Source organism: Podarcis tiliguerta, assembly GCF_965153285.1.
Source record: "Podarcis tiliguerta genome assembly, chromosome: 8".
In the NCBI taxonomy this organism is placed as follows: domain Eukaryota; kingdom Metazoa; phylum Chordata; class Lepidosauria; order Squamata; family Lacertidae; genus Podarcis; species Podarcis tiliguerta.
The window spans coordinates 38,175,650-38,199,939 of record NC_139541.1 but is presented as its reverse complement, the minus strand read 5'-3'; the positions used below and the strand labels follow the sequence as shown (position 1 = coordinate 38,199,939).

Sequence of the window (24,290 nt, the reverse complement as noted above, 5' to 3'; positions counted from 1 at the left end):
ATGTCCCCACCCCATGGGACAAATCACCTGCCAATCATCTAATGCCATGCTATCAGGAGGGAGTAGCTGCTCAGTCCAGTTGCCCACAGAAAACTTGGTTGTGCAGCTGTGTACCTGCCCCATATATGACATCACATATGATGGCAGGTGGGCGTGGTTTGAGAAAAATGGAAACCCTGAGCCAAACGGTGACCTAGTCCAGGCCAAATTTGACCAAAGAGCCAGAGGTTCCAAAGCCCTATGCTAGTGGATCCCAGCCTACCAGCTGAAGACCAATGATCTAGCCAAATATTGTCTATTTGCCAGGGTCTCTGGCAGAGAGAAGTTGCTACCCAGTCCTTTTAAATCATTGCTGCTCAGACCCCCTGCGTGCAACACAGCAGCTCTACCCCTGAGCTACGTAGGTCCCAGCTGGGTTCCTTCCAGTGAGGATTCAAACTCTGGAACTCAACTACCCACACTACTGGGAGGGGGGGGGGGAAGGGAGAAAAGAAATCCAGAGAACAAAGGAGATTACACTTCGGTTTATTTTGCACCTCTGCTTCTGTAAGCCACCAGGGAGATGCTGAGTGCCTCTGAGGGCTTGGGAACAGCTCTGCCCCTGCCTAGTAGCAGGAGACTCAAACTCAGCATTAAGGCTTTTCCGGCGCTGTCTCAGCTTCCAGAGGAGAGCCACAAGGATTCAGGAAAAGGTATAAACAAGGAGAGGCAACCTCCACCCCCTCCTGTAATCTCAGCCCATCTTCTCCCATGGCAGCTCCCTATAGTAGCTTCCCCCAAACCTTGGTGCCCTCCAGATGTCTTCCACTACAGTTCCCATCAGCCCCAGCATTCTAATGCTCTGCTGGCTGCAGACGGTGGGAACTGTAGTGCAAAACAACTGGATGGCACCCAGTTGGGGAAACGCTGCCCTACATCCTTTGAAATACACAAAGAGGGAGCAGATGAGCATCATGTAAAACTTCATTGTGCCCTGATATTACAAAAGATGGATTCTGGCAGAGGGGTGTGCGTGTCCTTCTAACATGTCAATTGACTCGCCATTTCTTGTCAGCCAGCTGGAACCACTTTCAGATGAAGCAGTGCCCCCTCAAATGCTCAGTGGAAAGGATGAGGGAAGTGGAGGGGGGAGAATCTCACCTGTCCAGCAAACACTACTGCGGGAGACTGTTTAGGACTGGATCCCCACCCCACCCCAACAAATTTGTTCACCTAAATCCTCAAAATATTTAGGATTTGAGAAAAGTCCTGTTGGCAGGGGAAAGAGAATGTATGCTGAAAAGTGAGGGTCTGGCTGTTTTTTCCTCTGAAACAAAAATAAGGGAAAGTGTTTTTCAGAAAACCGAGGGGGGAGGCCTGGGAGAAGGAGGACGAAAAGCAGGCTGTGTGTGCGGTTCTAGATGAAGCCTCAGAACTGCAGAGGAAGCCGCTTTTCTGTCCAAGGTCCGGTTGATGCCCTGGTGGGTTCTCCCAGCGCGCGCTATTGCCAGACTCCCGGCAGCCCCTCGTGCAGCAGCTTGTCCACCTCTGTCCTCTGCAGCCAGAGGCGCTGCTGCTTCTCGCTTTGCAGCTCTTCCATGTGGTGGCTGCTCCGGCAGAGCTGCGCTCCGTCGCAGCTGCCGCCGTGCAGCAATCTGCAGGTGTTGCAGCAGGAGGCCGGGAGGGTGCCCGGGCGCATGCACGAATGCAGGTGATAGCGCGGTGGCTCTGTTGGGGACAGCCCTGCACCTGGCACCAGAGCTCGGTGCATCCCCGTGGGGCTCAGCTGGGGACTCCTTGGCTGCCTTGCTGAGGGAGAGGCTGGGCTGCTGCCCCGGTGAAGCTGGGGGCCGCCAGGGCTGTCGTAGTGAGGGATGGGAGACAAGAAGCGGCTTCCCGGTGGCGTGGGGTAGTCCGCTTCCGTAGTTCTGCTGAGCTCCCGCCGCAGGGAGATAAAGGAGAAGGAGGTCTCCAGATCGGGGCCCTCCGAGGCTGGGATCCCGTTGCCGTACGGTGGCTCCTCCGGGCCCAGCACCCACATCTTGCTCCTGTTCTCCGCAAGCCCCTGCGGAGTCTGGAAGTGCTGCTCTCTGCTCCGCAACCGGGGGCTGCTGCGCTCGCAGAGGGGAATGGGGTGCTGGTGCTGCTGCGATGACAGTGGCAACCTAGGTCCCAAAGGGTCGCCATACGGGCCCTGCCCTTCCGGACTCTCCCTGTACAGGTCTATTGCATCAGCTGGCTCCACGCGGAAATCTCTGCCCCTAGGCCACCGCACCAGGCTCTGCAACTTGGCCACACAGTTCTCTAGGCTGCCTTTGGCTTCCCTGCGGGCCTGGAGAAGATCTTCAGGTGAAGCGGCATACGGCTCCAGCTCCCGCACAATCTTCCCCAGGATCTCGCACTCGACCCTGGCTGCAAAAAAGCAGCAGGCTGCAGCGAGGAGGCTGGCACTCGGGGGCAACTGGGCGATGACCAGGTGGAGGCTGTCTCTCGGGATGTAGCCCAGCCGGCGGAAACTCCTGGTGATGTCGGCCTCAGGCAGGACTCCCTGGAGCACGTGCACGTAAACACCTGAGAAAGTCTGCAGAGAAAGACACAGAGGTTATTGCCCTGCATTGCTCGACACACAAATTTAATACTGTTACTTATTTACAGTGGATGCTTGGGTTGCGAACGTGATCCGTGCAGGATGCATGTTTGCAACCTGCGTCTGCGCGGGTTGCGATTTGTCGCTTCTGCACATGTGCAAAGCTCGATTTAGCGCTTCTGCGCATGCGCGACCGCGAAACCCAGAAGTAACCCATTCCAGTACTTCCAGGTTTTGGCAGTCCGTAACCTGAAAAAATGCAACCTGAAGCGGCTGTAACCCGAGGTATGCCTGTACAGCATTTGCTGACTGCTTGGTTACAAAGCAATTTACACAGCCATTGATAAAACAATCGAGTGTTCAAAATAATACAAGGTTGCTGCCAATGCTAGTCCTACTCAAAGCAGACCCACTGAAGTAAATGAACATGACTACCTTAGGTTCATTAATTTCAGAAGCTCTTCTGTGAATATGACTAGTTTTGGATACAACTCATAGTGTTTCAAGCACACAAAAACCACAAGTTTGTTTGTTCGTTCAGTAACTGCAGGCATGGTACACAGCAACAATATTATTTTCGTATTATGCATGAGTTTCGTATTATACATGCTGCCCAGCTGTCATTGACCAGTTAACAGGGCCTTCTCTGTGGTGGCTCCCTGTCTGCAGAATGCTCTCCCTGGGTGAAGCACATTTGTCTCTCTGGTTATTAACTTTCAGGAGGAACTTAAGAACATTCTTGTTTACCCTGGCATCTGATGGCTGAAAGATACAGTTACTGAAAATGAGTATGCCTGATTTCCCCCCCACAATGCTCACTTTTATGGTTCCAAATTCCTTGCGCCAGGGGAAGAAGTAAAGATTGACGGCTGCCAGTTCCAGCACCTCAAAGGCCCGGCCAAGATTCTGGAGTGCCAGTCCCAGATCCAGCTGTCCTCGCAGGGCCGAGGCAAGCATGGCAAAGGTGTCCTCCCCTCTCAGGGCACTGTGAACTTCTGGATCCTCCAGCAGTTGCTGCCACATCCGCTCCTTCAGGGACGAGTCGGTGCAGATGCCAGTGTGGCCCTGGTGGAAATTGTTCTCCAAGCACTGACGATACTTCTCCTGCAGCGCCGCTCCAGGAGACATCCTGCAGTGGGAAAAGAGCAAAGCCCTGAACCTGGTCCCATTTGAAATTCCGTCGATCAAATCAGCCTACGGCTACGAGTGGGATTGCCAAGCAAATGAATTCAGCCATCAAGCCATAAAACAGAGCCTTGTATACTGCACAGGATGGTTGTTGTTTTGATTTACAAAAGCCATGGATGAGTTTTCCCGCTGCAAAGAAAATACCCATGCCAAATATATATATAATTCCGCCCCCAGAAGCCCTTTAACATAAGCTGCATTCCATAAATAGGCTGATGCAGTATGGGCAGATATTCTTCATTTGCATGTGCATTCTCACTTCTCATGTTTTCTTTTCAGTGCCATATGCACATGCATGCAAAGGGTAATGCAACTGCAAGCAGGAGGTGGTGATAATGGCCAAGTGATGGGAAAGGGAATTTTAAGTGTATTGATTCATTTCAGTCATTTCTACCCTGTCATTTAGAGGTTAAACCCTCATGGTTTTTATAGGATGATGCCCTGGTGTACAGAGGAATGCTACTGTGACCTAACTGCTGGAGATTCTGGCAGAAAAAAAGTGTTCTCAAGATCATTACTGGCTCATCAGTGAGAATTTGGCTATTCCCTTTCTCTCATCCATCCCAAACTGTTGGCACTCACACACTTCCCCGATTGTCCTCTTGCTTTTTTCAAGCACTGATTAAGTTTCCAGCAGAGTTGCTGCACAGAGCTCTGGTGTACAAACTGACAGCTGGTATTGCAGAGGAATGACAAGTGATCATTTTGGTTAGGATGCCACTGACAATGGAACTCCCCCCATCTTCTGTGTTACTTGTTCAATTTTTATCTTCACTCTCTCCGCCATCTCTGCTCCAGCCTCCTGCAACCCGGTGTCCTCCATATTTTTGGGACGCTGACTCCCCATATGCCTTGCCACTGACCATGTTGGCTGAGGCTGATGGGAGCTGTGGTCCAAAAGATCTGCTGTCCTCCAGAAGATGCTTGCTCTGGAGAAACTGACAAGCTGCATGGCTGGTCGAGGTGGGAAGGAGGAGAGAAATCTTGCCAGTTTCACCACATTGCCTTTTAAATATGTCTCTACATTCTCCACCACTTAAGCAAAAGCAAGTCCTTGTGAGAATATCTATATCAAAATATACACACTGTATAGTATGCCAAGACTGTTCCGAATAGGAATAAAAGTTAGGAAATATTTGCTTCCTCACTTCAGCCACATTCAGTTCATTGGTAGAGCATCAGCTTTGCATGCAGAAGTTCCAAGGTTCAACATCTCCAAGTAGGGATGGGAGAGACCCCTGCTTGAAGCCCTGGAGAACTGCTGAATACTGTGGGACTCTGCCTGCCACCCTGAGCTCCCTGCCCTTTGGTTGCCACTCTGTGGCTTCTGCCTCTTTCCATATGTCTGGGAGCCAAAAAGGCAAACCACTCACCACAGCCACGGCTCAGAGAGAGTGGGTGGAAGAGAGCCACCCTGGGGACTAGAGCACATGAGCCAGATAGGGCACAGCCCTTGCCCCAAGACAGGTTGTTGGCACTTCTTTGCCAACACTTGCTACGTTCATGGCTTCTGAGTATGTGGCTGTCTTCTGGAAGAAGCCCTGCTGTTAGTGCATAGCGCCATAGACAACAATACATAGTTGTCAACCCAGTTCCTGAACTAACAAGGTAAGTTGCTATGGGAGCACTTTAGAATCAAAGCCCCACAAATAGCTCTTAAAAATAACAATGTGAAAAGATCCAAGCCCAACAGAGGGAGACCCTTGGAGAATTAACCACCCACCAGATCACAAAGTGCTGAGAATGAGAGACTTGAAGGAGATAGCTTTGCTTTTGCGTGGGGGGGGGGAGGGGGGCGCAGGAGGGCACGTCTTTGGGGGAGAGTCCTGTCACAGCCTCAAGGTGGTGGTGGGGCACACCGTAAGTGCTTCCAGTGAAGGGGGGAGAAGTTGCGCTGTTATTATGTGGGTACTGTGGCTTTGCAGGGAAATAGGGAAAGGGACAGAATCATAGGGCAAAACAGCAGGGCATCAGCAGAGTGGGTGCCCAATACATAAATCAGTGGGAGACTGTTGGAGTAAACCACATGAAAACCCCTTAGTATTTTAGGAACCCCCTAATGGATCATGAATCATTATTTCAAAAAGTGCCTCATCCACACTACTTTCCTGTTAGTCTTCTTCAAAAGCCTTATCTTAAATTCTACCACAGCTTCTCTGGACCGTATGCCAGCATAAAGTGTGCCAGCCTTTAAGATGCCACAAGGCGCTTCTCGTTCATGCCTGGTAGGCGCTGTACAGAAAATAAAGGCACACATCGCTCCACCAGCAAGTCCAGTCTAAAAAAAGGGACCGGCATCAGAAGAGACCCGCTGGCTCAGAAGATGCCACCATCACCCTGGCAGACTTTCAGGTGCCACATGGCTGTTGGTCGCTGCTGCTGCACTAGATAAGGAGATTTGGAGCCGGGGGCGGCAGTATGCCTACCACTTGGGGGGATCCCAGGTGAAGGGCTCGTATTTGGAGGGTGGGGGTCTGCAGAGCCTGAAAGAGACCCCTCTCCCTGCTCGCAAGACGAGGAAGGGAGCGCCTCTTCGTCCCGCTGGAACGTCATTGGGGGCCGAGTCAAACACCCCCGCCTCACAAGTTTCCCCCGCACGCCCCCGCAAATCCGGCCGGTTGGGATTCGAACTCGCGTCCCGCTCACCTGCCAGCGCTCGCTCGCTAGCTCCTTGGCCCCCTTCTCTCGGTCTCTCGCTCTCTTTCCCTTTTGGGCTCGCTCCTGTCACTTCCGGTTCTTCTTTGCCCCGCCCTTCCCGAGAGGAGATTACGTCAAGTCTCAGGAGCCGGCCGTTAACCTTTTCCTTGCTGCACTGAAGGATTTGTTTTTTGTTTTGTTTTTAATCTTAGAGGGACGGGTTAAAAAAAAGTTTTTAAAATCATAATTATAATAACACACAAAAAGGAATGTTATAATATCATTGGCAGGTATTGCAAGTAAATGTTTGTGTATTTCAGACAAATGTCCCAGTTATATTTAATTTGTTTATTGCTATCCATTTCAAGAGGAAGGCTAAATATTTTTTTTAAAAAAGAGCTCATTACCTTCAGCTTTACAGTCTAAGAAGGCATGATACAAAGGTGGAAAGGTGCATTTAGGTAACCCACCCCAAACAGTTTAGGGACCCGAAGATTAAAACCAGCATTTTGAACTGGACCTAGAAACACACTAGTAGCCAGAGCAATTGGTGCAGAAGTGTTGCATGATCAGACCATGTCTGGGTAACAGTCACATCTAGGGAATAAAAAACAGATCCTGGTAACTTAGCATGATTGTTCCATGGGATACACCCCAAACTGCTATTAAATCGCAGATTACATTTATCACACAGACTAAGCTATAAAAATCAGGCATAAAGCCAAAGTGGGAATCCTCATGATTTCTACATTAAATCTTCCTAGTCACTATAAAAATGCACATAACATTGGTAGCCCATGAACTGAACCACAAATGTTACAAATCCCATACTTCATGATGCCACTATGGCATGAAAACATGGAGCAGGCCCCTGCAAGGAGGGACATTTGGAGTACTGGATGGTGTATAGACACCAGAGCGTTTCAACCTTTTGGGTCCACTGCTCCCTTGACCAACTTTACACATTCTTTCTGTGGCACCCCTGTGGGGCTCAGGAGACCAGTTATGTCACCCCTTGCCTGCAGAGCTGGTAGCCCCTCACCCTCCCTTGTGGAGGGTTCCCTCAGCCTCCTCTCTTCTCCCCTGTTCTTGGGAGTCCTTTGCACAGCTGCAGCTGCCACCCCGGTCTCTGAGCTGCCCTCCCCCCACCCCAAAGAGAGGTGCCTCCTCACAATGCCCCACAGAAGCCTGGGAAGCACCCCCTGGCCAGCCCCAGAGGCACCATTCACCTGGGGAGCTTGCAGCCAGAGCTCCTGCAACAAACAGTTGTGCAAGCGTTTGGGAGGCAGAGACGCGAGAGGGCATCAGAGGAAAGGGCCAGTGTTGCCCATGGCACCCCTGAGTATCATTCAAGGCATCCCAGGAGAGCCAGTGTGGTGTAGTGGTTAAGAGTGGTAGACTCGTGATCTGGTGAACTGGGTTCGTGTCTCTGCTCCTCCATATGCAGCTGCTGGGTGACCTTGGGCCAGTCACACTTCTTTGAAGTCTCTCAGCCCCACTCACCTCACAGAGTGTTTGTTGTGGGGGAGGAAGGGAAAGGAGAATGTTAGCCGTTTTGAGACTCCTTCAGGTAGTGATAAAGTGGGATATCAAATCCAAACTCTTCTTCTTCTTCAGGGTGCCACGGCACACTGGTTGAAAACCACTGATAGAGGCCAATGCATGCCCCAAGGCTTCTTCAGTCTTGAAGAATATCAAAGCTAACATCATAACAAAACATAGTGGCTGGCATGGTGCAGCCTGATCCTATGCACACTTACTTGGAAGAAAAGCCTGCTGTGTTCGGTTAGGCAGGGTAGTTCCCTAAAAAGTGTGCATTTAAACCCATCCAGTGCTAGAAATCCAGCAGCAGCTTCCAATAAAACCTCAACCCCTTGGTAGAACATCTGCCTTGCATGCCAAAGGTCCCAAGTTCCATCCCCAGCATATCCAGGTAGGGCAGGGAAAGGTCCCCCAGTCTGGAATCCTGGGGAGTTGCTGCCAGTCAGTGTAGGCAATACTGAGCTAGATGGCCCAATGGGTCTGGACTCTGTATAAAGGCAGCTTCATATGTTCCTACCTGCCTTTCCATCACTGGCTTCTAGCAAGACAGCTTTTGTTTGTAAATCAAAAGACCTGCAGCAGAGGGCGCATTTGCATTGAGAAATAAGCTCTGTTTCCTGATGCAACTGGAAACCTCCAAGCTGTGAAAGGAGCGAGGGGCACAACGCTGAGGAACAGGACAGTTCTTCTGCCTTTCCTCGCAGGGTTCTGCTAGAAATCCTGCCTTTATTACCTTTATGGTACTTTTTATTACTATTATTTATTTCCTAGGTAAATGGATTTTAGAATTGCTAAGCCTGATTTGTATTCAATTGCTATGATTTTATTGTACAGTGCTTAAAACAAAAATTATCATGAGCTGTTTTGCAGGCCTTGTTGTGAGAACTAGTGTGGTATAATGGTTCAAGTGTAGGACTAGGACCTGGGATGCCAGGATTCAAATTCCTGCTCAGCCATTAAAGTCACTGGGTCACCCTGGGCCAGTCACGGTCTCTCAGCCTAAACATACCTCACAGGGTTGTTGTGAGAATAAAACGGGGAGAAAGTGGAGTGTGTGTGTGTGTAAGTAAGGCAGGATAAACAAAAATTGAATGGATAAATCTGATGCATGTTTTCTTATAAGTACAGAGTTCAATGGTGTTTACTCCTAAGTAGGCTGCAGCCAGTGTGGAGCAAGTGTATGCAGGTGTCTCCAAAAGTAAATCCCTGTTGGAGTGTCCATGGTGGCTCATTGGAACTGGTAGGGTGGAAGACAGGGAGGAGGCAACATGAGGAGGAGGAGGAAGCTGACAGACTGGGCTACCCTCAGGATGTTGTAAGAAAGAAGACAGGCAGGTTTATGCAACTATGCATGGCATGGAGAAAGCGGATAGAGGAAAGTTTTATTCATACTCTCACAACACTAGAACCCGTGGGCATCCATTGAAGCTGAGTGTTGGCAGATTCAGGATTGATAAAAGACTTTTTCATGCAGCTAAGCTATGGAACTCGCTGCCACAAGAGGCAGTGACAGCCACCGACTTTGATGGCTTTAAAAGAGGATTGGACAATTATATGGACAAGGCTATCAATGGCTACTAGCCATAATGGGTATGTTCCACCTCCAATGTCAGGGGCAGTAATGCTTCTGAATACCAGTTGTTGGGGTTCTGCTAAGGGTTTCCCACAGGCATCTGGTCGGCCACTGCCAGAATGAGATGCTGGGCTAGATGGCCTGGACCAGCAGACCCGTTTTATGTTCAGGTGGGGACAACTGGACTTGTGAATCGCAGCTCAGTCCACTGCAGATTGACCCTACAACAAGCCTCTCTGACCTCCAGAGGCCTAAGGCTACACCCACGCCATTGAAAGCACGCTGTCCCCCCCCCCCCAAAGAATCCTGGGAAGTATAGTTTGTTAAGAGTGCTGCGAACTGTAGCGCAGCGAGGGGCAAACTACAGTTCCCAGGGTTCTTTTTTCCGGGGGACCATGTGCTTTGAAAGTGTTCTACCTGAATGGTTGTGGCTAAGACCTTATTAACGCGGGAGGGACTGCAGCAGTCCGCTCACCTCCCCCGGCGGCGCGGCTGCAACCTTTGCCGAGCTGCCCGCCCGCCTCCCGCTCAGGCTTCCCCGGCCCCTCCTCTGAACCTTCTCACGTGGCAGCCACTGTGCCGCCTCCTTCCCCGGCCGCGGCTCCGAGTCTGCGCCCTTCCGCTCGCTCAGTTCGCAAGAGGAGGGAGAAGACGCGCAGCCGGACGCACGGAGGGCGCTGTAGCAGGAGGTAAGGCGCAAGTGGGCGCAACCGACTTTCTGGGGGGTGGGGCGCAAGCTGATACAGGGATTCGCGCTGGGAGAACTTCCTTTGCAAATCGGGCGCTGCAGCGTACAGACCACTACGGGGCATATGCAGAGTGCCTTTGCTTGCATTCCATGGAGTAGAGAGGTGAGAGGCGTCGTGGTTCCCTCTGCGATTTAAACAGGGGAGCGGGTAAAGCTGAAGGGCCTGAGGGCTCCACAGAGAGGAGGGGCGCGCTTCTGGAAAAGCCTAGCCCCCCTGCCTACCGTTCGAGATCCATTATTGGTGACGCGTTGCATGGATTCCCTTCTGCTTAGTTTCTGGAGATGGCTGTCAGCCCTCTGGTGTATGTTTGTCTTTCTCCAGTGTTGGGCTTCCCAGATACATCCTGGGAGAAGAGGATGCTGGGCTGGATTTGCCTTTGGCCTGACCCAGCAGCCTCTTCTTAGGCTCTTGTGTGAAATTCTGTAGAGCGCCTGCCACTCAGCTGTGTAGCCAGTACAGAGCTAGCTCTGGACCAGTGGTCTGAGGCATCTTATTCCATCGCAGTGTTTTTTACAGTGGTACCTCGGGTTAAGTACTTAATTCGTTCCAGGGGTCCGTACTTAACCTGAAACTGTTCTTAACCTGGAGCACCACTTTAGCTAATGGGCCTCCCGCTGCTGCCGTACTGCCGGAGCACAATTTCTGTTCTCATCCTGAAGCAAAGTTCTTAACCTGAAGCACTATTTCTGGGTTAGCAGAGTCTGTAACCTGAAGCATATGTAACCTGAAGCATATGTAACCCGAGGTACCACTGTATTTGTTTGATCCATTGAGCCAGCCCTTCAAATTGCATTGGCTAGCTGGCTGGGCAAGAGAGCGCTTCTAAGCATGTAAAGAGTGCCTCAGATTCCCTGTAAGTACAGTTTATTTATTTTTACTATTTTTTAACAGCAGGGAATAAATGGCGCTGCCCAAGAGTTTTTAGAACCCGAAAAATATTGTGTGTGTGTGTGTGTGTTTTGTTTTGTTTTTTGGAATGGGTAGTGCCATTTGTGAATTTGGAGCCATCACACCAAAAATGGGGTGAAGTCTTGATTCAAAATGGCCCCTGGCTTCCAAATGTCAACAAAGACCCCTCCCCCACCTTGGGAACCCTTGCGACCAAGTTTAGCGGTGATATCTCCAGAGGCATCCAAACCTATAGAGACCAAAGGGACAGACAAACCACTTTCCAAATTATATAGTGGATTGCGTTTATATTTCACCTTTCCTCCAGCGAGCTGAAGGCAGCCCTGTTCAGGGAAGTTTTTAATGTGTGACATTTTAGTGTATTTTGGTCTCTGTGGAAGCCGCCCAGAGTGGCTGGGGAAACCCAGCCAGATGGGGGGGGGGGTACAAATAATAAATTATTCTTCTTCTTGTTATTATTATTGTGGATGGCTTCCCCACTCCCTCCATATCATTGCAGCCCTGTGAGGTAGGTTAGGCCGAGAGTTGGTGACTGACCCAAGATCCCCCAATGAGCTTCACAGCCGAGTGGAGATTTGACACACCACATTGGCTTTCGTGGGATATGGTGCTTCCTGGCAGCACAGATGTGTAAAATCCACTGACAGCTATTAAAATACTGTTTTCCTCTCCACTTGGTATAATTTTTAAGATAGCAGCTGACAAGCCAGGTATCCTATCCACCTGCTGACAGGCTTAGTGTGGCCAGTAGGACAGGCATCATAACATGACTGCAGCTTCTCACTAGCCAGCTGTGTGCACACTATACATGCATAGCATGTCTCTACCCACCCAAAGAATTGTAGGCACTGTAGTTTAAGGGTGCTGGGAGGGGTAAACTACAGTTCCCAGGATTCTTGGGGGAAGCAATGTATGGTGTGTAGATAGCCTGTGCTTTCGTCCTTGCTAAGGAAGGGTCTGATGGCATGGGTTGATTGGTGGGGATGGGGGACGTTAAATTGGAGGCACGTGACATTAGACAGCCTCTGCCATCAAGTTTTCTGCACACTAGCTCCTTAACAGGAGCAGTCTATCTGAGCTGTGAGAACTTTGAATTGCAGTAGCTACCATCCTAGACAGTCCAGTTATTCCAAAGCCAACCTAAATGCTTATTCCCTCTGTCTGTATAATTGTGAGTCTTCTCCGGGCATAGATATAGTCTGCGGGGGCTGGTTAAACCGTTGGCTTCAGCTGTTGAATTCTTGCTGTTCTTGCTTGTGGGCCTCCTTAGGCATCTGATCGGCCACTGAGATAACACGATGTGGACTAGATGGGCCAGGGGCCTGATCCAACTGCAGAGCTCTTATTATGTTAAGCCTGTCAGGCCTCTGGAGAGCTCATTAGGGGAGCATTAAGGTACCTTCGGGAGGTAGTGGAAGACAAGAGTGTCTGGCGTGCTCTGGTCCATGGGGTCACGAAGAGACGGACACGACTAAACGACTAAACAACAACAAGGTACCTTATTTCCCTGGATTCAGAATTCAATACTTTTGAGATAGGCTGCCTCTGAACATGAAGGCTTTGTTTATTGTGGCACTGTAGGTTAAACCACAGATCCTAGGGCTTGCAGATCGGAAGGTCGGCGGTTCGAATACCCGCAACGGGGTGAGCTCCCATTGCTTGGTCCCTGCTCCTGCCAACCTAGCAGTTCGAAAGCACGCAGTGCAAGTAGATAAATAGGTACTGCTCCGGCAGGAAGGTAAACGGTGTTTCCATGCGCTGCTCTGGTTCGCCAGAAGCGGCTTAGTCATGCTGGCCACATGACCTGGAAGCTGTACGCCGGCTCCCTCAGCCAGTAAAGCGAGATGAGCGCCACAACCCCAGAGTCATCTGCGACTGGACCTAACGGTCAGGGGTCCCTTTACCTTTACCTTACTTTTGAGATAGGCTGCCTCTGAACATGGAGGCTTTGTTTATTGTGATTGGCCTGTATCCTCAGCGTTGATTCAGTAGAATTTCAGGTTCAACCGATTCTGGAATAAATGTCTCCTTTCTGTGAAGTCTCTCTTGGATTAAAATGGTTTCCACTGGCTGAAGGTCGCTTTGTTCTCTTCTTCACCTTTCACTCTTGATTACTCTTAATAGGTGCAAATTGCCTTTGATCCTTGCAAGATCTTTTATCTGCTAGGGCTGGTGTTTGCTTTGGCTAGCAGTAGGGTTTTTGGAAAAGGAGTGTGGGGAGGGATCCCAGTTGTGACAGCTGGTACGTAGAAAGATCCTAGGAGAAGCTGTTCTAAGAACAACAGGGCAAGAAGAAACTTTCTTTGAATTTTGGCAAAGCTTTGGCAAGCAAGGTGCTGTTTCTATACAATAGTTAATTAAAAGCTTCAGGATGCTTCTGAGGCTAAGGCAAAGGGAAGAGAAAAGTTGTTTGCAATATATCCTGGTGGAGAGAGAAAGCCAGGCAAAAGTCCTTTTGCAGTAGGCTATGGTCACATGGAGCAGAGGATTCTTTGCTGCACAGTGCTGAGGTGAGCTGGGATGAGTGAAAATGGACAGAGACAAGTCCCCCCCCCCCCCTCGCTTAATGCAAGAACCTGGGGCCATCTGATCAAGTTGAATGTTGGAAGATTCAGGATAGACAAAAAGTACTTCGTCATGCAGCACATAATTAAACTGTGGAATTTGCTCCCAGAAGAGGCAGTGATGGCTGCCAACTTGGATGGCTTTAAAAGAGGATTACACAGATTTCTGGAGGATAAGGCTATCAGTGGCTGCTAGTCACGATGGATATGTATTCCTTGCACTCTCAGAAGCAGCCTGCTTTTGAATGACAGTTGCTGGGAATCCCAAGTGGGGAAACTTGCTGTTGCACTCAGGTCCGGGGGGGGGGGGGGTCCATTGGGGAACCTGGTAGGCCACTGTGAGAACAGGATGATGGTCCTTTAGCCTGATCCAGAAGGACTCTTCTTGTATTCTTAAATGAAACAGTATGAAGTTATAGATTTCTGGGAAATGGGAGCTCTTTTGCCAAGGTGTAAAAAGCCGGAGGGGGTGGGATGGTACCTGCATCGAGACAATAGATTTTAAAACATATATAAGTTTTTACAGTAGGACATAGGGGTATAAAAAGTTCTTTGCTGGATCTGACCAAAGTCCTGTTTTGTCCAGCATCTTGTTCTCTACAGTGGCCAGTCAGGTGCTTCTGGAAAACTCAGAAACAAGAACATGAACTTCCAAGGAAAAGCCTGCTCTGAGGTCCACACCTGTCCACTTTATACAACATCACAGCATCAGGCCCTCTCTTTCAAACTGTTCACTGGGTCTGTCTAGATGCAGCATGATCTGTGTACATAGGCAGGATCGTCTCACACTGCATGAATAGGGGCAACTATGTACAATTGTATTTGCTCACATGGATGCAGTCTATCAGCACAAACATTAATCTACTCCTCTGGGTTCTGTTAATGATCTCTTGCTTCCAATGCCCGTTGATGCTCGAGGCAAAGCACAGAACACCCCCATTACAGTAGCTATATCTAGTTCCTTCATATGCGTCCTGCATGACTCTTCCTTCTCCTCCCTTTTAAAAATTGAAATTTTTCATAAGTTTATAATCTTCAGGCCACCGGAGGCAAAACTTTAAAATAGGATGAGCGGAGGAAGGGGGGTGCGGTTGGTGCCGGCCGCTCCGGGTGTCACCACTGAGGGGAGGTGACAAAATACTGGGTGGCACTCACCGTGGGGCCTACAGCGCGCTCGAGCCACGCATCTCTCCTGAGAAAGACGTGGTGGCTTGGACGCTCACAGGCTCAGCGCTGCCCCAAACGGACTACCCGCTGCCTCCCCCCCAGCTGTAGGGCGGCTGAGTGGGAGGAGGCAGGCAGACTCTGGAGGTCCCGCAGTGCGTCCCGCCCCTGGGCACACCGCCCCAAGCGCCCAAGCAGCTTCCTCTGCCGCTGGATGAGCAGGTTCATATTAAAAATGTATAAACTGGACCTTCATCCAAAAATGGATTTTAGGGCAATATACATAAGAATCTGAAGCCACAGAATTATAGAGTTGGATGGGACCCCGAGGATCATCAACCTCCCTCAATGCAGGAATATGCAGCTGTCCCTTACGGGGTTCGAACCTGCAACCTTGGTGTTATCAGCACCCCATTTTAACCAACTGAGCCATCTCCAGTGCAAAATTAAAACAACAGAAAGTGTTAAACAGCAGTATGATAAATCTGAGAGGAATGAAAATACCTTACCAGCTGAAAATACAATAACTTAAGATGCCTGGGCAAATGAAAGATTTTAAGCTGGTGCCAAAGGGAATTCATCATTTGCTATGGAGTGGGATGAGCAGGTGCTTACTGTAGAGAATAACTAAGGGTCCAATTTCACCTGTATGTTAAAATGGATCCATTAGATTGGTGTTAGGTTGGACTACGGGTGGGGGAACCTGTGGCCCTTCAGATCAGCCCCTGCCAGCATGTCAGGAATGATGGGAGTCCCAGTCCAGTGATACCTGGAGGACCACAGGTTCGCTATCCTGGCATTAAATTAAAGCTAGGAATATGAATATTTTTCAAATGGGACTTGTGCCAGTACTCCTACTGTGCCTGTGGTCCTGAGTGTTCCCTTTGCTTTTTCTTCCTTTATTTTTTTTCCAAGCAAGCCTTGGCCAGTATCCTCCTGGCCACGTCTGGGACAACCGGCTTCATTTTTTAGGTGGCATTTTTCAAGAGACAGTGTGTTCTGAGGTTCCTCTCTGATCACAAAACAGCTGGCACTCTCCGCACAAATTTAGCAAAAAGCCCAGGTTAGATCAAAACGATAACGCAATTCACCCTGTCAAGTCCTGGTTATAAATCTGGAAGGACGTGTACTTTGGAGAAAGGCCTGGAGGAGCCTCCTACCACCACTGCTTTTTTGTTCTTGAGCCAAATCATTTACAAGTGCGAAACCCAAGGGATTGCAGTATCCTGGGACCTGATAGGATAGGAAGAAGCACTTTTAACTGTTGGAAGGCTGTGGGGACCTTTGAGAGGCCTCCTACCTGAAGCTGAATAATCTCCTTCCATGTCCAGGAAAAATATTTCCAATATTTAAAGTGCCAGGTGATTCTTTCTTCCATTTATTTCAGGAGCAAGTGTCAGATTTGGTTTGGGGTGCTATGTTGATGTTCAGGACAGACAAAACTGTAGGTGTCTTTATGCAATGCATAATGAATTTAGTTGCACATGACGTGCTGACAGTCCTATCAGTAAAATGGATAAGACCACTGTTCTTCAGCTTGGGGGATTTGGCCTGATTCAAGGTGGCTCGTAGCAGGAGCACTACCACCATGCAAATATATGATAAAAGATTAAGAAATGGGTCTCCTAGGCATGTTTGGGTTAAAACTTAAAATTGTATCTTGGGTCTGAAAAGGTTGAAGCTAAATGGATTGGACATTTCATTTCATTTCCCTTTTAATTTGTATGCTGCCTTACTATATTACTATACACAAGGCCGTTTACAAGCTGAAGAAACAACAGTCCAATATAATACGTCAGGCAGGTATAGTATTAATTGTTCTTGCCAGCAGCTTTTAAACTGTGCAGCTAAAAGTGGGAGCTCTACAGTTCAGAGATCAGAGATGGCAACACCTGTGCAGGCCAGGTGTTGGGAACAGATACAAAATGATCACGGGGGTAAAGCAGCTCCCCTGTGAAGAAAGATTACAGCATTGGGGGCCCTTTAGTTTAGCCAAAAAGGTGACTAAGAGGAGATACAATAGAGGTGTATAAAAATGATGCATGGTGCTCAGAAAGTGGGTACATTTTTCTCTGTCCCTCATAATACTAGAACTCAGGGAAAACCAAGGAAGATTCAGAACAGACAAAAGCAGTTCCTCCCTCACTCAGCGCATAGTTACAAACTATGGGATTCGTTCCTGCAAGAGGTAGCGAGTGCCACCAACACATATGGCTTTAAAAGAGGGTTATTTACGGTATTTTATTTCATAACATTTATATACTAATTGGTTGTAGAAGAAAAACCTCAAGAGCTGTTTACAAAAAGATAAAACAATAAAATTATCAAGAAAAAATTGCAAGAGCAGTTTAAAATGTACAAAAAGTTAAAGTAGTAACAACAGGTATTTATTAGAGAAATTCATGGAGCGCAAGCCTATCAATGGCTTCTAGCCACAATGGCTATGTTCTCCCTCCACTGTCAGAGGCAGTGTGCTGCTGGCTACCAGTTGCTGGGAATCACAGGTGGGGAAGAGTTCTGTTGCACTTGCATCATGCTTGCAGGTGCCCCATAGCCATCGTGTTGGCCCCTATGCTAAGAGAATGTTGGATTTGATGGGCTTGATCTAACAGGGCTCTCCTTATGTCCTTGTGTCCTGTTTTTCAACTCCCCAAGGATATCTGTACTTTCCTATGGGTGACTCTGTCTTCTGTTGGAGGAATACAACCCAAAATTTCATAATCTTTCATCCATATACAAAAAGTGAATTATGGTTTAAGGAACATTATACAGATTTTGTGTGTGTGTCCTTGGTTACTGTGATATTTTAAGCAGAATGTCAAATTATACAAGAAGAGTGTCAAATTATACGAGTGGAAATAATGTAGGAGGTTGAACATTGAATTGGAATTTTATATTCCTCATAATTAACAAACTCCATTCTTCAATAAATTTGTTTGGTGCGCATCTTTCAAGATCTCTTTTATAATGTATAAATGTTGCGACAACCCTATATCATATATCACATATATTTTTTTGTACCATTGCAAAATGTTAACCGGTTTATCTGATATCCAGATTCTTGCTGTGACTAGTCTGTCTGCAGTGATCTCAGCTGTTGCAGGTTCCAGATCTTTCTTGTTTACTGTGTGTTTCAGATATCCCAATAAAGCAGACAGATTCTTAGGTGTTGGCATAAAAATATTTTTTTTCCTTTGTTTTGCCGGTGTGATTTGCCTCCTGCCCAGTCCTTCTTAAGCATCTCTTGTGGGTTTATGTGATATTCTTGTGCTGCTTTTCCAACAGCAAATATTGAGCTCAAAGCAGCTGATAATACCATGAGCATGAAATTGATTGTAATAAAACCTCACAGCGGTTTACAAAAATAATAAAACGATAAAACTATTGGTAAGAAAAGAAACCTATTTAAAACATTCAGAAATAATTAAACAAGAAGCTAAAAACCAGATTAAAACACATCGACATTCTGTGTGTCTAGGTAAAGGTAAAGGGACCTCTGACCATTAGTTCCAGTCGTGACTGACTCTGGGGTTGCGGCACTCATCTCGCTTTATTGGCCGAGGCAGCCGGCGTAGGCTTGCCTAAACAAAAATGTTTTTAGCAGAGGCCAAAAACAGTACTGTGTAGGGGTCTGCCTGATGTCTATAGTGCTGCCTCACTAAAATATCATTTTCTTACAAATGTACAATGAGTATAAACCTATAATGGTGCCAGTTCCACATCGGGCTGCTGATTTAATAGTATCAGCTGCTCTGAATCTGAGAGAGAATTTCAAGGGCTAGCATGCTTGCCCACCATGTGCATATAAACAAAGAGGTAGGTAACATCTTTTAAACAACCTTAATGTATTTGTAAAGCAATCAGGAAAGAAAGGGGGAAGTTGTAAAATACACAGTGCAGTATATCAGTGAGCAAACAAGGCCTTATTCTGCTTTTGTTACTCATGTTACTCAGCAGGAGGAGGAAGGGACGGAGCTTTTGAGATATTAAGGCAAGGGGACCACACTGAAGGAATGCTGTTTTGTCTCTCCTGTTCTCATAATGAATGGGTTTGATGTATCATTTACCAAAGGGCTGGGGAATTCTTTGGCCCTCCTGGGTTTCAATGAACCCCTGATGTAAGTTGAAATCCAGCAGCATTTGGAAGGCTATCAGCCATAAGTTTCCCGTCCCTAATTCTTGTATGCTATCTATGCTTTGTGGTTGCAAAGGAGAGCTGCTTTGCAGGAATGACATACAGTGCGTTGTTGAAGTATGTGAGTAAAGAGTTGAATAATAGACGTTTCCTAATAAAAATGTAGGTGAAGCCCTGCTAGATCAGGCCAAAGGCCCATCTAGTCCCAGCATCCTGTTCTTGCATTGGCCAACCAGATATCTATGGGAAGCCCATATATTTAATGCATTTTAAGTATATCCTTTTTTACACATGGATATGGAGACAAAAACTGAAAGCATTTAAATGCGAGAGATACACACAATATCAATTCCGTATGAAGCTAGAGATTCATTTTGTAGCGTTGTTGTTTTTTATATTAAAAAGTTAATGAATTTAAATGCATTACATCCTTTCCCACTTTGTTTTAAAATGCTTGTTATACCTGAATCATTGTGTAGGATGTAGCTGCAATATGACTTTGCTCTGAGCTGTACAAATAATCTCTTGGGGCCTGTGAGCAATGGAAGGATTTGCTTTGGAGTTCTTTGCTACTCGCAAGTATTCCATGCTGGTGGGCTTGGAACATAACCTAACAATTTAGGAAGAGTCCAGATGCATCAGGCCAAAAGCCCATTATAGAACAGTATTTGTCCAATCCTCTTTTGCACCCATCTAAGTTGGTGACCATCACTACCTCCTGTAGAAGCACAATCCACATTTTAGCTGTGCACTGTTGTCTGTCCTGAATCTTGGAACATTCACCTCCACTGTATGTCCTCGAGTTCTAGTATTATGAGAGAGGAAAAGAAACTTTCCTCTACAGTGGTACCTCGGGTTACAGACGCTTCAGGTTACAGATGATTCAAGTTACAGACTCCGCTAACCCAGAAATAGTACCTCGGGTTAAGAACTTTGCTTCAGGATAAGAACAGAAATCGTGTGGCGGCAGTGGGAGGCCCCATTAGCTAAAGTGGTGCTTCAGGTTAAGAACAGTTTCAGGTTAAGAATGGACCTCCGGAACGAATTAAGTACGTAACCTGAGGTACCACTGTATTAACTTTCTCTGCACCATGCAGCATTTTGTTCACGATTCTGTCATCTCTCCCCACCCTTACTTGCCATTTCTCTAAACTAAAAAGCTCCAAAGGTTATAATGAAAGGTTATAACTTTTGGAGCTTTTTAGTTTAGAGAAATGGCAAGTAAGGGTGGGAAGAGATGACAGAGTTTCTCTGTTTCCCCCCTTGATCATTTTGGTTTCCCTTTTCTGAACCTTTCCCCAGATCTACAATATCCCTTTTTGAGGTGAGGCAAGCAGAGCTGAACACAGTATATTCTAAGTGCGGTCTAACCGTAGATTTGTATAATGGCATTATGATACTTAGAGCACTGGCTAAGCTTGTTAACACGGTCTGCAATTTGCAATGATGCTGCCAGGATTGTCTTTGCCGTCCTTCCAACTGTACTGCGCTGTGCCCTTTCCGCATGTGTTGTTTTCCTTCTCTGTCCTGTGACGGCGGCGCAGCTGACAAAAGCTTTTCCATCTGCTTAATTCTCTTTCACTGCAAGGAGAAGGGGTGGGGGACTATTTTGAAGAGCTCTTTATGCATCTTCCATCTAGCCAATTATTATATTAAACTCTAGGGCTTAGATGCATGAATTAATTAAATTTCCATCTTTGCTTTTTAAAGCGAGGGAGGTTGTTGGGATAGCATCACCCTTCTCTTAAAAAAATTTCCTTTGCTCTGTTGCCACTGGTTCAGATGCTAGCCTAGTAACTGAACTGTCCAATGGTTACAGAATGCGTTGCTGCAGCTTCTCATCGTTTAAGCTTGAGCTGAGCGTGTGTTGCAGGATTGGAGAAAACTGGGGCAGCACATGGGGCGCTGGAGGGCAGTGTTAACAGCCGGTGCACAGCGTGGACTTGATGCCAGCGGCTCTGGCGGTGTGCTCCAGGACTCGGATAGCTCACGCTAGATAACTGCATTGCTGTGGTTTGTGTTGCTTTTCTTTCCCTTTAGAAATACTGTTTAAATTGTGACACTGGCCTGTGTTAGGACCATCTAACAAACTTAGTACAGAAGCATACAGCCAAGAAAGTCATTAAGAGAAAGACAAAGCATCACTGCCACTAGAACTGCCCTCTCCTCCAGCACCTTTCACCCTTAGCATCAAAACCCAACACAAATGAGAAAGCTCTGCCTAAGTCTTAATTCTCCATTGCTATTGCTGTTAATGCTGTTTTGCTCATGGGTCATTGGTGGAGCATCTGCTCTGCACCTAAAAGGTCCCAGGGCCATTTCCTGGCTGCTTGGGCAGGGGGATCACTTGGAGATCCACCGCCAGTCAGTATAGACTGCAGTGGTCAGCAAACTTTTTCAGCAGGGGGCTGGTCCACTGTCCTTTAGACCTTGTGGGGGGCTGGACTATATTTTGGGGGAAAATATAAACAAATTCCTGTGCCCCACAAATAACCCAGAGATGCATTTTACATAAAAGAACACATTCTACTCATGTAAAAACGCGCTGATTCCCAGACCGTCAGCAGACAGGATTGAGAAGGCGATTGGGCCGCATCCGGCCCCTGGGCCTTCGTTTGCCTACCTATGGTAGACTGACAGTCTGACTTGATACAAGGCAGCTTCCTGTGTTTCTGCTGGCAGTCTGGAATGCCAAGCTGCAGTTTGTTCACTAAGGTCACTGAGAGTCAGGGGGAAGTAAAAGTCCCTGGCTGTTTCATTAGATAAGCTCTTTCAAAAGATCTTTGCATGGGATCCTGCCTGAGGCAGTAAGCAGATGATGAAATAAAACTTTCTTGCTAGCTTGCGGTTCTGTAAGTGATTTGAGTCTATCCTGTACGAGAAGCTGCTTGAATGTGGCAGTGGTGCACCATGCATGGAGCATGGACAGCTCTGGACATTTGCAAGTACATATCTTCTGCAATAGTGAGTTAGTGGTGGATTTATAGTGGACCATCCACACATACATCATTCAGCTTTATTAGTTACTCTGTAGTGCTTCCCCGATGTTAACACATCATTGCCCTGCGGAGGGGCACACTTGCAGTATAGAATAACGTGCGCTGTAGAATAACAAATGCGGGACAAAAAAACAAATGTGGAACATTTGTGGTATGGTTCCAGGATTTCAGCAGGACATTACGAGATATGTACTGATTGGAAACAAAGCAGTATGTCCTCACCAAAACCTTTGCAGGTGTAAATGAGACTGAAAGTGGGATTGTGTATAACTGCCCCATTACCTTAATGAACACAAATTGTCATGAATGCACAATAAAAAGGCCATAATGTGCTGTGGTCTGCATTAACTCTGGACACAACCGATGTTTCTGGTTTTTAAAGATGCGTTGCCATCTGTGTTTTTTAACGATAAATGTGCAACTCATATTTTGATTGATTGCCCTCTTGTTCGTTACACTTGTGGAAGAGCTCAGAACCAGGATAGGCTAAAGAGGCAAAATACACAAGCTTTGGCCTCAGAAGTATGCTTACAGGATCAAGCATCCAGCTGCTTCGATGTGCCAGCATGGGAGAAGCAGTTGCAGGCCAGGCAGCTGACATAGCTGGTTCCTTATTGCTGATGTTGACATGAGTGTGTGGTTATTGCACAGGTGTAGTTATTATATGTCCTTAAAAATATTACCCCCAAAAAGCGTATAGATAGCTGATGGACTGTTTAGACTTGTCCTGTGTGATTAAGTGATCCCCAAAACTCCATATGTGGGATGCGGGTGGCGCTGTGGGTAAAACCTCAGTGCCTAGGACTTGCCGATCGCATGGTCGTCGGTTTGAATCCCCGCGGCGGGGTGCGCTCCCGTCGTTCAGTCCCAGCGCCTGCCAACCTAGCAGTTCGAAAGCACCCCCGGGTGCAAGTAGATAAATAGGGACCGCTTACCAGCGGGAAGGTAAACGGCGTTCCATGTGCTGCGCTGGCTCGCCAGATGCAGCTTGTCACGCTGGCCACGTGACCCGGAAGTGTCTGTGGACAGCGCTGGCTCCCGGCCTATAGAGTGAGATGAGCGCACAACCCTAGAGTCTGTCAAGACTGGCCCGTACGGGCAGGGGTACCTTTACCTTTACCTTTAAAACTCCACATGCTTGCTTTTCATCACATGTACACAGGTGTTTTCCTTTGTTTGCTTCATGATGTTTGGCACTGTTGGAGACTCTTCTGTTTATTTCACACCTTGCTAATCAGTTGGGTGCTATCCCAGCCTCTTTTGCTTATTGCTAATTGCAGCACCTGACCACGCTAAATAAAGATATTATACTGCTTGGCTTAAAATAAGCTATTGAAGGAGAGAGGAAGGATGAGAGGACAGAATGGTAGGATTTAACTTTGGTTTAAAGTAGGGATGGGAAACCTGTGGTCTTGCAGATGTTGCTGGACTACAACTCCCATCATCCCTAGCAATTGGCTATGCTCCCTGAGGCTGGTAGGTATTGGAGTCCAACAACAGCTGGAGGGCCACAGCTTCCCCATCTTGTATCAGTCAATGCAGAACTTAAATGTGTTTGCCCAGCTGGATTAAATTACTATCCCCTCTTCTTTTGCTCTTGAAAATCGCCTAACATGTAACCTGAGTAAGGAGTTGACTGCCAGGTGTGGGTCCTGATTTGGGAAGTGAACCAGCAAGGTGAATGGGAGGTGTGATGGAGAGAATGCCCCAGGTTCCCTCTGTTGGTCTGTCATTTTGACAGCTGTAGTCTTAATAATTCATGTCATTTCAAAGCACACGAGTAAATGTTGCAAAGCACTCTTAGGTAACACGGGACTTCCTATGCCGTCTCTTGGAACAGTAAGAGAGACAATGATAGATCCTTTTGTATTCTGGGTGAATTATTCACATAAAGACTTTTTTAATGGTTTTGAATTTTTGAAAAGGAAGAGCTTTGGCATGTAGCCTTCAATCTGCTTAATAGGTATTTTTTTAGATTATTGCCAGAGACGGGGGGGGGGGGGGCAGCATTTTAAATTGCAACATATGCTCACTCCAACTTCAGTGTCCTGTGGTATCCTTTCCTATTTTCTCAATAAGCTTCTTTAACAAAAGATGAGCCTAGCAACATGGGGTTCAGGGTAGCAGTACTCTGGTAGCACAAGTGAGCCTAGCCACTCTGTGTTCTGGGTAACAGTGATGCTTCCTGGATCCTCCCTCTCAGCTGAATTCATCTAGAAACCTCTCACTCTGTCTTTTGCTTGGGATTGTGAGGTTTTCCATGG

At 47.5% G+C, this 24,290-nt stretch overlaps 2 protein-coding genes across 7 annotated transcripts in view; one reads left to right on the top strand and one right to left on the bottom strand.

Annotated features, from left to right (window-relative positions):
- Positions 1 to 509: 509 nt before the first annotated feature.
- Positions 510 to 6,598, bottom strand: SPATA2L (spermatogenesis associated 2 like). 2 transcript variants are annotated; one of them, XM_083454636.1, is made up of 3 exons: positions 6,401 to 6,598; positions 3,386 to 3,695; positions 510 to 2,560 (listed from the first exon to the last, which is right to left on the bottom strand). In XM_083454636.1, the coding sequence occupies exons 2-3, from the start codon at positions 3,692 to 3,694 to the stop codon at positions 1,481 to 1,483; spliced, it is 1,389 nt and encodes a 462-aa protein (XP_083310762.1). In that variant the 5' UTR covers position 3,695; positions 6,401 to 6,598; the 3' UTR covers positions 510 to 1,480. The 2 variants fall into 2 exon arrangements, with proteins under 2 accessions (XP_083310762.1, XP_083310763.1); XM_083454637.1 differs by lacking the exon at positions 6,401 to 6,598 and adding an exon at positions 6,181 to 6,362.
- Positions 6,599 to 9,910: 3,312 nt separating this feature from the next.
- The window catches only part of KIAA0513, a 51,956-nt gene continuing 37,576 nt past the window's right edge, over positions 9,911 to 24,290 (top strand). For 2 of the 5 annotated variants that reach the window (XM_083451930.1, XM_083451926.1), the window contains exon 1: positions 9,911 to 10,195. The gene's annotated coding sequence lies outside the window, so the exon portion shown is untranslated. Of the gene's footprint in view, positions 10,207 to 10,278; positions 10,358 to 11,084; positions 11,109 to 24,290 lie in introns of those variants that run through there. The other 3 variants (XM_083451927.1, XM_083451931.1, XM_083451929.1) reach the window with 3 other exon arrangements.

What these genes read in the sequence shown, in the direction of transcription:
- SPATA2L (XM_083454636.1), bottom strand. Translation starts at nt 3,694, where the DNA reads ATGTCTCCTGGAGCGGCGCTGCAGGAGAAGTATCGTCAGTGCTTGGAG. An exon ending in AGGAATTTGGAACCATAAAA is followed by an intron (nt 2,561 to 3,385) that starts GTGAGCATTGTG and finishes CTTTCTCTGCAG; the next exon opens with ACTTTCTCAGGTGTTTACGT.